The sequence below is a fragment of the Panicum virgatum genome, chromosome 2K (assembly GCF_016808335.1).
Source record: "Panicum virgatum strain AP13 chromosome 2K, P.virgatum_v5, whole genome shotgun sequence".
Lineage (NCBI taxonomy): Eukaryota > Viridiplantae > Streptophyta > Magnoliopsida > Poales > Poaceae > Panicum > Panicum virgatum.
This window is the reverse complement of record NC_053137.1, coordinates 317,017-333,012: the sequence shown is the minus strand read 5'-3', so window position 1 is coordinate 333,012 and position 15,996 is coordinate 317,017. Positions and strand designations below refer to the sequence as shown.

Genomic DNA, 15,996 nt, shown 5'->3' with positions numbered 1-15,996 from the left:
AATTGGATTAAGTTGATTAATAGCCCTAGTGTTAGCAGCAGCATTGTCCAGTGTAACAGCAAAGATTTTATCAGTTAACCCATAATCAGCAATAACAGAAGTAATACGCTCAGCAATATTCTCAGCATTGTGGGACACATCAATCAACCTGAGACCTAAGATCCTTTTCTCTAGTTGCCAATCAGCATTCACAAAATGAGCAACCACACTAAGGTAATCCTCGTTAGCATTGCCAGACCAGATATCAGAAGTAAGAGCAACAGAGGATACAGACTTCAAGCACTCAACAAGCTGAGCACGACGTTCAGTGAAGTACTTGGCAAAATCTCTAGTGGTTGTTTGCCTAGACACCTTAGCAAATTTAGGATTATGAGCAGTAGTAATGTACTCTTCAAAAGCATCAGACTCACCAATGCAAATAGACAGGTCAAGACGAGCAATTAACCTACACAACTCAGTACAAGCTACTTCTGGTTTGTACTCCCAAATGTGCACAGAGCCATCAGGATTAAACTTAAGTTGAGATTGAGTCATGGCATTATGAGATTTCAAAACAGGGCATATAGGAATGTGCCGCTTCAAGTGACCAGTACCATGGGTTGATTTACCAGTGAGGTTTTTCTTGCAATGCTTGCATCTAGCACCAGTTCGACGTTCCTTACCATCAATTACCTCATAGATCTCATTAAAGTCTTTCCAGACCTTGGAGGTGGACGCCCTCCTCTTCCTGGTCGAGCCAGACTCAGTGGCAGCGGCGGTGCTCGCGCTGCCAGTGCCAGATCCAGCGGCGGTCCCCTGAGGAAGGCCTTCTGGATCTAGGTCGATGGCAGCATTGCTGCCAAACAGCTCAGCGGCATCCGCAGACAGGTCATCCTCATCATCTCCGCGAAAGCCCATCGACCGCAACTCATTGTTGTAGGAGTCGTCGGCGGCCATCGCCGGTCTTCGGTCCCTCACGGCCTGCACAAGGAGGAGAGACTGTGAGGGGGATTCGTGAGGAAGAAGGAGAAGAAAGGCGAGTTCTGACTTACCTTTGGCCGGAGCACCGAAGATCGAAGTTGCCGTCGACGCCCTCACCGGAGTTGCAGGCCACACAGACTCGCAAAGAGGGGAGAGGAGGATTCGTGAGGAAGAAGTAGAAGAAAGGAGAGGGGAGGAGGTGAGGGCCTGAGGGGAGCGGCGGATCTGACCGAGCAGAGTAGGAGGACGTCCACTGGAGCGGCGGATCTGGCCGAGGAGAGGCGGAGGAGGTCGGAGAGCGGCGGATCTACGCCGGAGAGGTGGGGTGCAGGTCGGGTGGAGCGGATCTGGCGAGGAGCGGGGGAGGCGGAGAGGCGGAGGAGACGTGGCGGCGGCCAGGCGGGCGGGGAATTGAGGGGGCTAGGGTTACCGGCGATCCGCGCGACAGGAGGAGGTCGGAGAGCGACGGATCTACGCCGGAGAGGTGTGGTGGAGGTCGAGGTGGAGCGGATCTGGCGAGGAGCGGGGGAGGCGGGAGAGACGAGGCGGCGGCCAGGTGGGCGGGAATGGAGGGGCCTAGGGTTACCGGCGATCCGCGCGACAGGAGAGGGTCGGAGAGCGGCGGATCTATGCCGGAGAGGTGGGGTGGACAGTGGAGGTCGGGGACTCGGGGTGGAGGCATGGAGCGGATCGGGCGAGGAGCGGGGGAGGCGGAGCGCGGAGGAGACGAGGCGTAGCCGCGGAGGAGCCAGGGCGGGGAATGGAGGGGGGCTAGGTTACCGGCGCCCACGGCCGCCCCCTCCCCCTTATGTGGCCGGCCGGCTCGGGCTGGCGGGCTTCGTGGGCTTCGTGCTCACGGGCCGGCCCACGTGCCGAGTCGGGCCGGCCGCTAACCGTGCCGGGCCGGGCCGGCCCACGTGCCTGCGGCGCGGCCAGGCACGGCACGACGCCCGTGCCGGGCCGGCCCGGGCCCGTTTACCTTCGTGCCGGGCCGGGCCGTGTACCGGGCCCAATTCTCGTGCTTCGGGCCGGCCCATGGCCTGATGGAAAACTATACCGACGCCTGCCAGCTTGATGGCATTCTTGATGACGCGCTCGCCGCGGCCGCCGCACACCTCCTTCATCTTCATCTTCATCTTCATCTTCATCTTCATCTTCATCTTCATCTTCATCTGTTCTGAATCATGCCTGACCTTGTCGACCTCCATGGCGCGTCCCTGAGGCCATGGAAGACGAAGTCCAGCAGGAGACTGCCGCTCTCTTCTCCACTAGTGATGGTGAGCAGCGGCACGCGCCGGATGAAGAGAAAGTTGTCGTCGACGATCTCCTCGAGGCCAAGCTTGTGGGCGGCCCTGATGAGCGCGCCTCGTAGTCGCCTGCTGCTGCTGCTGCGCTGCTCCAGCTTGCCCAGGCAGTAGCCGACGAGGTTCAGCTGCGAGGTCTTGCCGGACCACCGCCGCGGCCGCCACCGCTTGGCCGCCCTGGTGAGGCGCGCCAGCCACCTGAACCGCCGGGACTCCTCCAGGCAGACCGTGACGCGGTTGGAGAAGAGGAGCATGAGCAGCGTGGCGGCGTCGAGCGCAGCCCGCCCAGCAGCAGCGCGTACGTGATGCCGACGTCGACGCGCCGGATCCCGTGGCGGGGCTTGTCCAGGAGGAGGAAGATGACGAGCGCGGCGGCGAGGCAGCCGGAGCAGACGGCGCGGAGGAACCAGCCGGAGCAGACGGCGCGGAAGAACCAGCCGGAGCACGTAAATGAGAAGGAGCAGAAGGCGCGGAGGACCGGCGCCTTGGTGTACACCATGTCGTAGATGTAGTTGAGCTCCACCTCGATGACCTCGAACGCCTCGCCGGGGTTCATGCCCTCGCGGTGCAGGAAGAAGGCCTGGCTGAGGCGGCGCTCCTTGAAGCTGAGGATGAGGTTGACGAAGAGGCGGCGGAAGATGAGGAAGAAGTCGTAGGCGCGCGCCTCGAGGCTCTTGTCCTTGAGCATCACCAGGCGCGTGGTCTCCTGGTCCTCCATCTCCTCGTGGGCCTTGCTGGCCTCGCCGTCAGCTATGGTGATCTCCACGCTGAGGCCGGCCCTTTGCTTGGAGTCGAACTCCGTCATGAGCTTGGCGTAGTTGGGGCCGGGCTCCGGCGGGTCGAGGATGCTGGCACGGAAGCCGCCGACGCTGCCGGAGTAGAGCGAGTAGGTGCGCTCGGCGTACTTGATGACGCCGGCGACGAACATGAGGACGGTGGCGTGGACCACGGGGTTGCCGCGCAGGGAGCAGAAGAAGATGACGGAGGCGGAGAAGAGCTCGAAGAGGAGGCCGATGAGGTGGCGGAGCCAGAGCTGGTTGTCCTCGAGCGAGTAGGCGGTGATGGTGTCCGGGCCGCCCAGGTGGAGCAGCAGGAAGGGCGTCCAGAAGGCGAAGATGGCAGGGCTGCTGCTGCTGGTGGAGCTGCCGTTGTTGGTGTTGCCGGCGGTGGCGCCGCCGCGCTTGATGAGGCCGAGGCTGCTGCCGCCGCCGCCGCCGCCTCCACCACCGCCGATGTTGCCCATGTTGTTGAGGAGGAGGCCGAGGGCGAGGTCGGCGACCCAGTCGGCGAGGAGGTAGCAGGACCAGACGGTGAAGCGGGGGATGGGGTGGGAGGAGCGGCAGCGCACGGGGCCCACGAAGATGAGCAGGATCTGGAGGAGGAGGCTCACCAGTCACCAGCACCGCCACCCGGATCGCCCAGTCGCTGTCCTGCTGCGGCACCGGAGGGGTGAAACCGCCCATCGCCTACCTGCTGCCTGCACATTCAGATTATTCAGTCATTCTTTTCTTCTTCTTTTTGCGAGAAGATTACATTATTCATTCATTGATTAGGCGTTGCACTGCATCATGAACGAACGTTACACATCATGCATTGCCTGAAATAGCAACTAGTATGATCATCTATGACACTTAGCTTGTTGGTGACCGAGGAAATAATAAAGTGAACAAATAAATAAACACATGCATGCATGCATGCTGTTATTAGTTACCTGATGATTATTTCTTCCCCAAATATAGTTGATCCAGATACCTAGCTAGCTAGCTCCGATCCAACAGCTGCCGGACTGAAGGTTGTTGGCTTGTTGGTCTTTATATATTATGTTATTAGTTGCCTATATAGCTCGGTCGGTCTGTGCGCTGTGTGACTGTGTCCAATACTAATCATCCATATATAGGCTGCTGCTGCATGCGATGCGTGTCCTACATACTCCAACACCTGGAATAATATGCCTTCCATTTTGTTTGCTTTATTTTTTACTCTTTTATTTATTCGGTGAAAAAGTAGTAAAAGAGGAAAGTGAAAGCAGTACTAGCACGTAGCTAGGACCACTTCGATCACATGGCCAGAGACAAAAAGAATATTACTAGATAGATCTGTGTTGCGTCGCAAGGTATGCACGCACAAGATATAATTATTATATTTACAAAAAACTACTTTCTCACAAAAAGATAATAAATTATATAAAAATATAATTTCTCACAAAAAAGATAATAATAATTACATAAAATACTAGCTTTGACTCTATCCAACTATGGCAGGCCAATACCTTATATTTTGCAGGAAGTTTAGGCTACATCGGTTTTGACCGAGTAATGAGAAATATTCACCAATATAATTGAAGTTGGAAAATAAATTTTGTTTTTGGGTGAAAAAAATTGGCAAATAAAATGTTTTTCGTCTAGAAAAATGATCCAAAAGCTTTGCAATTTAGCACATATAGGAGCTTAGCGTTGTACTATTGAAGAAGATGGGGAAATATAATGATCGATGGCAATAATGCATAGTTCACATCAGATCAGGGTACGGGCTCAGGCCAGCAGAAACTTGCAAAGGGAGAAAGGCATATAATACTATCATGGAGGATCCAACCAACGCAAGACCCTTTTGCTCTTTTTTCCCTTTTACGTTTGCTTGCTTACTTATTCGGACCCTGCTGCTGCATGCACGCCATCTTTTTCACGCTTTTGCATTGCATCCAGCAGCTTGTTCAATTCCACAACTCAACTAAGTTTAAAAAGAATTCCTCAATTCAACTATTATTATAGAGATTTGTTTATGTTTTTTCTTTTTTTTTGAGGGGGGGGTTTATATTTTTTCTTGATTGAGGGGTAGAGAATCAATTCAATCCTATCGACGATCAATTTGGCCCGATCCACTGAACAGCAAGCCCAATGAATGGTCGTGTGGTGGGCCTTGGAGGAGCAGCGCCACCGCCACAACCGCCCGGCCCAGCCCAACTTGGAGGCTGATCCCACACATGCGCGTCTCCTGGCCCCACCGAAATTCGAACGATTTCAAATCTCCCTCTCCCTCTGGTTCCCCATTCCGTCCCCATCCCCAATTCCAAATCCAATCCCCCCCCGCTCCTCCTCCTCTTCAACCCTAGATCGATCCACCCACCTATCAGTCCGCCATGTCCGCCCGAGGGGTGCGCCCAGGGATGCTGCGCCACAAGGAGAACAACCCGGCGGACGCGCAGGCCGGCAAGCGCCAGCGCACCGCCACCGGGGCCGGGAGGCAGCCGCTCTCCGCCGCCGCACAGCCGCCCCCGCCGCCGCCCGAGGAGGAGCCCATGGTCTTCGCGGTCAGGGAGGACGTCGAGGCCCTTCTCAACGAGAAGATGAAGGGCAAGAACAAGATGGACTACAAGGTGACTCACACTCCATCCGCCTTCTTGTTCTCTCTCTCGTACCCGTGCTCCCTGATGTGCACGTTCTGCTGGGAATGCTATGCGTCTACTTGCTGTACATTTGCTTTGCTACTCTTGTTTACTTCTCTCATATTAACCACTTATGGTTTGGCGTCCTTACATGTTATTAGTTCGCATCGCTGTGCTGGTAACCTGTCACTCTCACCTAGTTCTATGACCCACCTGACGTGTTAACACTGTTTCTGAATTACCAAAACTATAGAAAAATGACTTCCTTTGATCCATTTTACTACTTCCTTTCGGCATGTGGCGTCCGTTAAATTGTAGAATAAACCATATTTCCATAGAAAATAAAGTCTTCAACCAGTAAAAAAACAAGGATTTTTAAACAACAAAACCAAATAGAAATGTATATAGGTGCTACGGATAAGCTTCTCTACATGGTAACTAACGAAATTTCCATCTAAACTAGCTGCTGCAACTTTTGCAATGTTTACTGCCTTTATTAGGTGACTTATGATTTTACTATTTTACGACTACTTGCTCTTGATAATGTAATTTTCTGTATGCTGATACCCTGTTCTGTCTCCATTGCCTCCCAAATTCACTGTGCAGGGAAAGAGCGAGCAGATGATGGAATACATCAAGAAGTTGCGGGCCTGTATAAAATGGTTGCTTGAGAGAGAAGATGCAAACCTCACTGAAATTGGGAACATTACTGCCCGGCTTGAGGCTGAAGGGAAACAACACTCCAAGACAGGTAACGACTCTTTTAAGTTGACACATCATGGATAGTACCTTTTTCCATTAATATGTTTTACTAACTGTGATTGTATTGTATCATCTAGTGGTTGAGTTGAAGAATTCTTTTGATGAAGCGAGATCCATAAATGAGGAGCTTCAGAAGCAGTACACATCTCTACAAGAGACTCTGAAGAAGGTCGAGGCCGAGAAAATGGTTGGTAACTTGTGCTTGTGACTTAATGTTGTCGTACTACTGCTGTGACATTTCGTACTCAAGAGTTTTATTAAAATGCAGGATACTCTAAGGGCTCTACAAGAGGAAAAGGATGCAAGGACATCCGTTGAATCAATGAAGAATAAGCTTTTGGAAGATCTTAAAAAAGGCAAGTTGGAGGAAAAACGCCTAAACGACCAGGTATAAGCTAATATTTTTTTTTATGAATACACTTTCCTTCCAAAAATAAACTTGTTTTGAAACATATTGATGTATCATTTACTATTTTTTGCGCTTTGCTTTTTATTTTTCTTTAGATTAAGATGCTTCAGGATACAAACAAAAGGCTTCAAGAATATAACACAAGTTTGCAGCAATATAATAGCAATCTCCAAGCAGATGCAACAAAGAATGCCGAAACTATGGCAAAGCTGCAAAAAGAGAAGAATACGATGGTGGAGACGATGAATGGTCTGAAGGATCATGCTAACTCAGTAAAAATGCAGCTTGATTTGACGAAGGTAAAATCTTAGTTGCATGATTGCATCCTAATCAGTATGCCCTTAGCTTGACCCCTGTCCATACTATTCTTATTCAATGTACACAATGATCTTGATGTCTTAATAATGTTGTGTCCTTCTAGTCTTTGCAAAATGAAGCTGCAAAACAGAAGAATGAATTATTAAAGGAGGTTGAAGGTCTTAGAATGGAGCTTCAGCGTGCACGGGAGGATCGCGACAATAAATCTGCTGAAGTAGATTCTTTGATGGCTGAGATGGGAACATATAAAGAAATGACAGGAAAAGCTGCCATAGAGTTAGATGGCGCCATGACAAGGACAGCTGCGCTTGAGGTATTTGTTTGTCTAGATGATTTGATTCCTATCTGCATAGGCTAAGTTGGCTAACATGTTCTTAATGGAATAGGAAACTTGTTCGTCTCAGAGACAGATGATAAAGACATTGGAAACTAAGCTTGCAGCTGCCAGTGAAAGGTTAAAGGTGGGTACATGCCTATTTCTTCATTCCAAATGTTGTTCTAATACTATTTTATTTTTAAGTATTACATGATTTATCTCTCTTTTTAACCTATCGAATGATAGCATTAGGTAGGAGGGGATGCATAGATGTTTAATATCTTTAATCTTGTTTCAACTATATAGATGTTCGATTTGACGGCTTTGGAAACCATGACTGAGTATGAGAATCAAAAGAAAATATTGGAGAGCCTTCAGTCACGCCTAGAAGAAGCTGAGCAACAAATTCTAGATGGCGAGAAATTACGGAAAAAGCTACACAATACAATTCTTGTAAGGTCTCCAGGACTTCCAAAAGTCCAATATATATATTTACCTATATTTAAAGTTATTTCTTTGCAGGAGCTGAAGGGAAATATCAGAGTATTTTGTAGAGTAAGGCCTTTGCTACCAAATGAGTCAGGAGCTATCTCATATCCAAAGAATGGAGAAAACATTGGTCGTGGTATTGAGTTGATGCATAACGGTAAAGTACTCTACATTCATTTCTATGACTTTGATATATTGTTTTTACGTTTCTACTTTGGATTGATTGCGTTTCTCATTGTTTTCAGCTCAAGCATATTCATTTACTTTTGACAAAGTATTTGATCATTCGGCATCACAAGAACACGTGTTCATCGAAATATCTCAACTAGTGCAAAGCGCCCTGGATGGCTATAAGGTACAATCTTTGGATGACTATGAGTGAGATTACCTTTATTGGCTCTTGAAATATGTTTCCCTCCTTTTTTTTCCTCAAATAACTTCTAGTTGTCAAATCATTTAGGTATGCATATTTGCTTATGGTCAAACTGGCTCTGGTAAAACTTATACCATGATGGGTAATCCAGAGTTAGATGATCAGAAAGGAATGATACCAAGATCACTTGAACAAATCTTTCAAGCTAGCCAGGCTCTTAATTCACAAGGTTGGAAATATAAGATGCAGGTGCGCCCTTGCTAATTTATTTATTTAGTTGAACTAATTGGTCTATTAAATTTTCTGTAACTGTCATCATGATGTTCTTCAACATTTTTAGGCCTCAATGTTGGAAATCTACAATGAAACTATACGCGACTTGCTTGGTGTGAATCGCATGGCTGCTCAAGATGGTGGTTCTTCCAAATACACTATCAAGCATGATGCAAATGGTAACACTCATGTGTCTGACCTCACGGTTGTTGACGTAACTAGTATCAGCGAAGTTTCTTCTCTGCTTAGGAGGGCTGCTCAGAGCAGGTAACACGTTTATTTTCTGATTTGCACCACAGATATTTGCTTGTAAGAGTAGAAAATAAAAAAGAAAAAAAGTACTACTGATCATGAATGTTTGTTACTTTATTTGGTTTTTGAATTTAGGTCTGTCACTTGTTTGATAGCCACTATATGATTATGATCAACTCTTCCAGATTTATAAAAATTACAGTACTGCTTCATATTTTCTAACCTAAAAAAGAATGTAAATCTTGATAAAGCACACAATCAGTTCCGTTTTAAGTCTTTCACAAGATACTACTTTATACTTCATATAATTTTTTCACGAGGGTATTGATGTTAATTTCTAGTCTTCTCTTGTGGTATTTGCATCTCTATAACTGTGGCACCAAGTTTACCTTAGAATTTTATGGTTGGCAATTGGAGATCATCGTTATAAGTTGATTTGGTAACTAAAGCTGTCATTTCTTGATTTTGTTTTCAGGTCAGTTGGGAGAACACAAATGAATGAGGAATCATCTAGAAGCCACTGTGTTTTCACTCTTCGAATTTTTGGTGTAAACGAGGTATGATCTAATTTTCTTTTGATGTTGATTGGTGGACTGTTTTTCCATTATAACTTATTGTCTTTATCTCTAGGGAACGGATCAACAAGTTCAAGGAGTGCTCAACCTTATTGATCTAGCAGGAAGCGAGCGCCTCAACAAAAGTGGTGCCACTGGTGATCGGCTGAAGGAGACTCAGGTAATATGCTATCCAGGCCCTTAGTGTTCCTTGCGATTGAAGTTAAATTCTGTACTAATGCATAGTCATTGCTTTGCTCTTAGGCCATCAATAAAAGCTTGTCATGCTTAAGTGATGTGATCTTCTCAATTGCAAAGAAAGAGGAACATGTTCCGTTTAGGAACTCAAAGTTGACGTACCTGCTCCAGGTAATTTCCCATTTCTCACAAACTCGCACTCTTGTTCTGATGCATAGGTATAGCAAATGTATCATCTGATATTTTCTTTTCCTGGCAACGCAGCCATGCCTTGGAGGGGATTCAAAGACCCTCATGTTTGTGAATTTGTCTCCTGAAGTGTCTTCCACCGGAGAGTCAATTTGCTCGTTGCGGTTTGCTGCAAGGGTCAACTCTTGTGAGATCGGGATCCCTCGGCGCCAAACTCAGATGCGGAGCTCGCAGTGATGACATGCGGGGAAGGCGGTGCCTGTGGATTGCCAAGATCCATCTGCTGACGGTGTATGTTTATGTTTGGGTTGATTTACTGATGCAATCGATCATTTGCATCCTGTGATAGGTGTTGGTATAACTTGTTTTGGGTTCATTTGGGTTGTGGTTTGTTGATTGTGCTAACGGCCGGCCTCTTTATCTTAGGATCTCATTTGCACAAACTTGTATGATCTCATTACCACAACTTGGGTTGTTGTAAATTATTTTCTTATTCGTCGTAGTCTTTGATTGGGCGTTGCCGATGCCTCTGAGCTGAGCGTGTACTGATTCTGGCACAAACTCGTAAACCACTGATTCTGGTGCAACTCTGGATTTGCAAATTCTGGCGATATTAGGATTTACATTATGAGTTGAATCGGGAGAGCTGGTGCCATGCTATGCCATTTTCGCCATGAGCTCCTGGAGGATGACCTTTGTCTCGGCGTAGCGTTCGCCTATCTTGGTGTCGTCCTTGGCGGTGACGGCCTGCTGCAGGGTCTCGAAGCTGTCGAAGAGGCGGTTGGCGAGGTCGACGAAGGGCGGCTTGTCGTCGGCGGCGGTGATGAGCTTGTCGAAGTCGTAGTACATGAAGGTGGACTTGAGGCGGAGGTACTTGTTGACGTAGTTGGAGGCTTCCTTGCCGAGCAGGTCCTCCAGCGCCAGCAGGTCGAAGGCCGTGCTGCGCAGCCTGTACGCGTGCGCCGCGAAGCTGGGGCCGATGTCCGCCATGAAGATGCCGTTCTTGAGGAAGGAGCGCGTCCCCGTCTCCGGGTTGTTGATCTCCTCTGCGACGCGTATGTATGTGTCTGGTCTGGTCAGTGCTACTCTAGCTTTCTGCAAGTAACTGAAGAATGAATCGGACTTACTGTTGAGGATCTTGGGCACCGGCAAGGGGAACTCGGTGAGCCACCACCCGTTGTTGGCCGGCTCGTCCTCGGCGGCGCGGGCGGCGTCGGGCTGCCGGAGCAGGACGGCGGCTGCAGCGGCGATGCCGAGGTGGAGGGAGGCTGATCTCCTGGACGCCTGGCATGTCACCGCGCGCGGCGGCGGCGTTGCTCGGCTGCTCCCGGACCCGGAGAAGGCATGGCCGCAGCCTGTAGCAGCAGCAGCCGCCGCCGGTGGTGCGTTGAGGCTTGCGAGGAAAGTGGCGGCCATGGGGAGTGTGGGAGTGGATAGCACTATGGCAGGCAGCGCCGGCGGCATGTCCCAGGAAGAAAAAGGAAGCGGCTGCCGTTTGCTTCTGCCTGGATATGGATGACAGGAAGCGGCTCGCAGTCGCTGCTGGTGTGGGTGGATGGATGAGGCACTCTTGGTTGGTTGGGCTGCTCTACTTGTATCTAGTGCAGATATTGGGCTCGCACTAGACCGTGCTTCTGCAGCCAACGGGCCGTAAACTCTTAATTGTATTTAGTGCTATATATCATATCAGTTAAGGAAAGAAGAAGCAATTCTGGTTCAGCAAAGAAGCGATTACATAAATAACAGGAATAACTCTGAAAAAAAGTACAAGGGACCTAATTAACATTAGACTGAAAAGGCCTAGGACCCCAAAAGCTTGAACTCGAAAGGCCTAACACCTGCAAGTGTTAATTGTCTGTCTGTCTATCTGATCTTTGCATGAGGCGAGTGTCTGGGTCAATTTTTGTACCAACTAGGATTAATTGTACGATTTTAAGGATCTGTTTGGATTAAGTGACTAAAGGTCTATTTGTTGGGTGCCAAAATGTGGGCAAGTCTATAAATTTTATCACTTGTTTGGTTGAAGACTAAAAAAGCAACTCACCTAGTCAAATACTATTTTAAACTTGCTAGGATTTTGATAAAAAAAATTTGACATGCCCACGATTTGGCTTGCCAATATTTTGGCATCCAATCAAGCAGACACTAAAATAAGGAGGCAGGCCCACTCAACTCCTTAGGGCAGTCCCAATGCAGACTCCACTCATAGAGTCTAAGCCTCAAAGACTCCATCACAAGAAACTATACTCCCCAATACAAAGTATGTTAATTTAGTTTATATGGCCCACTTGTCTCTCTCACATTCATTCTTGATTTGCGTGAAGATTTGGAGTCTAAATAAGACTTGGAGTCTTGATTTCTCTCAATCTCTCTTCCATAAATATACTGTCACATCAGCAAAACACAATAAATAGGAGACCTAGACTCCATGGTAGAGTCTGGATTGGGACTGCCCTTATACCTCTACTCTTTGGGAATTACTAGTAGGACTAAAACGTTTTTAGCCATTTTATTTGGAACTTTAGTCCATATAATAAAGTAACTAAAGTTTAGTTACTTTCTCTAAGCAGGACCTAATAGTAGTGGTGGTGGAGTTGCAAAGAATGAAATGAATGCGGTTTCCCGTTTCCCTTTGCCCATTTACTGCGGTGCTTCTCCCAAATAAAGATTGCAGTGGAGGTGGATGGAGCACTACAAGATTCCTCATTTTCTCGAGACGCGGCCTCCATGGCAGTGAGCGCTGTCAGGCAGGTCTCGAGCGTTAATGGCGGCTAACATCACATGGCGATGGTTGAGCAGAGCAACCATCTCTTTTATCTCAGCTCGATCTGGAGCGTCCACTTGCAGCACCGGACGGCCACCAGGCCTCGTGCTCCCCGTACAATACCAAGAAAAAGCATCGCTGTCCGTCCACACTCCACACCTCCGCTCTGCTGCTCCACCTCGTCGGGAGCGGTCACGGCCTCACGGGCACAGCACCGCCAGACACCAGAAGAGACTCGACAGAGCGTCGGCCATGCCAGGCTGCTACGTGGGCAAGGCCACCAAGATCTTCCTCGCCCTCCTCGCCGTCCTCGCCGTCGTCGGCGTCGTCCTCGCCTTCCGCGCCGTCCTCCACCGCGCCGCCAAGCCCGGCCCCAGCTCCGCCACCGGGACGGCGTGCGAAGCCGCTGACGGGTGCCAGCCCGCCCTCCCCGGACCCGCCATCGCGCAGCCCGCCACCGCCGCTCGTCCGCCGCCCACGCCCACGCCCACGACGCCGCAAAATCCCACCTTTCCCTCCCCGGACACCGCCTGGCAGCCGCCACCACCTGTGCCCGTCACCCCTCTGCAGCCGCCGATGCTGGTGCCCCCTCCACAGCTGCCGCCGCCGGCAGCAGTCGTGCCACCCCCGCTGGCATTTCCGTCGCCGCCGCCTCCGGTGGCAGAGATCGCGACGCCCCCAGCGGCATCAGCGACACCGCCGCCTCCCGCCGACCTGCTGCCGCCGCCACCGGCCTTGCCGTCGCCTGCGCCGCCGGCTGCCCCAGAGGCGCCGAGCCCGACGGCGTCTTGATGCCGCTGATTCTTGACTGGCTCGGTTCAGAGCAGGTTAGAGCTGCACAGATTTGTTAGAGGAGGGGTAGCGTTGATGTACTACTGATTCAATTTGTCCTAGAGTTCAGTTCAATTCTGCCTTGCTGGATTGAACTTTCATTATCTCCATCAGGATCTCGCGGAATCATTCTGCATCTTTCTTGTCCAATTTCTTCTGTTGTTTACAGTTTGCTGATCTGTTCATAATTTTGTAATCCTGTCGGAAAGTTCAGCTTTTGATACAAATCAGTGGTCTTGACATCTGCATGTCGATTGAATTGACCATGGAGTTGGTCATGGACTGATGCATGCGTGGATGGCCTTGACCTGTTGACCACCTGGGATCTTGATTGGAGTTGGAGATTCTTCCTCCACAGATCCACACTGTTGAACACTAGTGCATCAAACAAAGCTAATGCCCTCCTCTTGAAAGCAAATACACACACTCCCTCTTAATCCCTCTTAATGAAATATATGCTCAGACGTTCTCTAAAAAAAAAGCAAATACACACAAAAGAATGTTCTGTATTTTGGTTCATGTAGCCAGTGATTTTCGTACTAGCAGAGGTAGTTCTGGGGAATTGTGCGAGCTATATGATCAGTATTCAGTCCAAGGTTGTGTTTAGATGGAGAGAAAAGGGGATGCGAAAAATCACATAGGACACTGTAGTACACTGTAGTATTTTTCGTTTTTTTGGTAAATATTGTCCTACCACGACCTAACTAGACTTAAAAGATTCGTCTCGCAACGTACGTCAAAACTATATAATTAATTTTTTTATTTACCTATATTTAGTACTCCATGCATGAGTTATTTGCTATATTTAATGTTTCGATGTGATTTTGATGTGATGGAAAGTTTGGATGTTAGAGGGTTTTTGTGGGATCTAAACACACCCCAAGAGGTTCTTTTTCATCTGGCATGTACAGTCTGCAGGCTTTTTCCATCCTTGCTTTGCTGGTAGCCACTTCCCATTCTACTTTTGTGAAACAGCAGCCCATCAGGATTTCCCTGAAAAGGCACTTCTAGGTATGGTTGCAAGTGGGACGGCGGCGGAATACCCACTACCCGTCCGCAGCCGCCGCTAGCCTTTTGCGGGCATCTGCGGCAGCCCGTAAGACACCGCATGCTAGCTGCGGGTATTTGCGGCGGCCCGCAAGATGCAAACGCCTGCATAAATATCTGCTAGCTCAAATTGCAATTACGAATGCATGAGTAGAGTTTTAACAAGAGTTTTAGCAAACCGTCTAGCTCACAGGCCCTAACAAATCTCCAGAAATTAAAGAAAAAAGTGGAAAATTACAATGAACTGAACCAATTAGCTAATCCAACAACAAAGAAAGAATGTCAATCAGATGCTAAAGTGCGACAGCAACAAGCTACATGGCTAGATACAAATCTAGGACGGTGTTACTGTCAAGAACAAATGCCAAGACGGCGATGGATTCATGCCGCTCCCTGCTGCCTGCTGACAGCCACTCACCTTTGAGCAACTTGAATTCGAACTCCGTTGCAGCAGCCGCAACCAAGGCAGAACGTGCGGCTTCGAATTTGGGGAAAGAGGGTGCGACCAAGGCAGCCGCGATGGGTGAGAGTCGGAGAGACGCCCCCGCACCGGAGCATGCAGATCCGGACCAAGGGTGGTCGGATCCGGCGTGAGGTGGCCGGAGACCCGCCGGAGACAACCCACACCGGCGAGAAGCACGGCTTGGCGACCTTGAAGCAGAGGATGTGCGAGAGAAAGAGGAGGGAAAAGAGCGCAACGCTGAGGGGGCGGAGGCATGGCAGCACTGCTGTGAAGCGTGGCCTGATGGGGGAAGGTGGGAGGGCGGCGATGACGCGGGTTGTGCGGGTTGGGCGGTATATACGGGTTACCCGTATTAGGCCGCTCCAGCGAAGTGGGTTGAGATGGGGAGTTAAGTGGGCTAGCGGCGGTGTCCGGCCCGTTGGGTTGGCAAAATGGCCCGCGCCGTTTGCATCTTGACTTCTAGGTCCAGTTCTGAACAGGCCCGTATCAAAGCCCGTGCAGCCCGTGCGACCGCACAGGACCCCCGAATTTAAGGGGCCCCCAAAATATTAGATACACATTAGATATAGTCATGTAAATATTTTAATTTAGTTAATTATTGATCCAATTTGTAGCAAAATATGGCCCAAATTGCTCCTAAAAGATAAATCATTGTAGGCGTATCACTTATCACTTCCTTTTACATGGGTGCTACTCGGGGTCAGGTGTGTGATCTCGAGTGGACCTATCACAGCACCACAACCTCTCCAGGATTCCATATTTTGAACCTAAAATCGGCCTAATAAACCAGGCCCCTCAATGCTTTGTTGCTAAAACAAACTTTTTTTGGAAAAAAAATTTTGTTGCTCAAACAATAACAATTGTTCCAGCAATAAAAGAAATTATTCCGGAACAAAAAATAGTTATTAGACCTTTTGTGATGATTTAACTGCGAGTCACACGTGTGACTTCTAACATTTGTGCTTTCACACAGCACATCGCGCTTATCGCGCTTGACTGCTGCTATCGCTTAGTATTCGCGATCCTGCACTAGGCCACTAAGGCCCAGTCCATTATTTCGCACAGGGCCCTCGAGTTTGCCGGTACGGCCCTGGTTCTGAACCTGTGGTGTG

At 49.2% G+C, this 15,996-nt stretch overlaps 2 protein-coding genes and 2 pseudogenes across 2 annotated transcripts; 2 read left to right on the top strand and 2 right to left on the bottom strand.

Moving 5' to 3' along the window:
* Positions 1–2,114: 2,114 nt before the first annotated feature.
* On the bottom strand, positions 2,115–3,732 carry LOC120659897 (annotated as a pseudogene).
* A 1,594-nt stretch (positions 3,733–5,326) lies between these two features.
* On the top strand, positions 5,327–10,281 carry LOC120659882 (annotated as a pseudogene).
* Positions 10,252–11,353, bottom strand: LOC120659890 (photosynthetic NDH subunit of lumenal location 3, chloroplastic-like). Its single transcript, XM_039938151.1, has 2 exons — positions 10,907–11,353; positions 10,252–10,825 (listed from the first exon to the last, which is right to left on the bottom strand). Exons 1-2 carry the CDS (start codon positions 11,241–11,243, stop codon positions 10,437–10,439), a joined length of 726 nt encoding a protein of 241 aa, XP_039794085.1. The 5' UTR covers positions 11,244–11,353; the 3' UTR covers positions 10,252–10,436.
* Positions 11,354–12,533: 1,180 nt separating this feature from the next.
* Positions 12,534–13,614, top strand: LOC120695819 (vegetative cell wall protein gp1-like). The gene has a single exon (XM_039979054.1). The coding sequence runs from the start codon at positions 12,544–12,546 to the stop codon at positions 13,333–13,335; it is 792 nt and encodes a 263-aa protein (XP_039834988.1). The 5' UTR covers positions 12,534–12,543; the 3' UTR covers positions 13,336–13,614.
* The last annotated feature ends 2,382 nt before the right edge of the window (positions 13,615–15,996 follow it).

Excerpts from the sequence above, each read along its gene's own strand:
- LOC120695819 (XM_039979054.1), top strand. The coding sequence starts at position 12,544 with ATGGCGGCTAACATCACATGGCGATGGTTGAGCAGAGCAACCATCTCT.
- LOC120659890 (XM_039938151.1), bottom strand. The coding sequence starts at position 11,243 with ATGCCGCCGGCGCTGCCTGCCATAGTGCTATCCACTCCCACACTCCCC. Across the intron at positions 10,826-10,906 it reads GGTGCCCAAGATCCTCAACA|AGGAGATCAACAACCCGGAG; the intron begins GTAAGTCCGATT and ends TACGCGTCGCAG.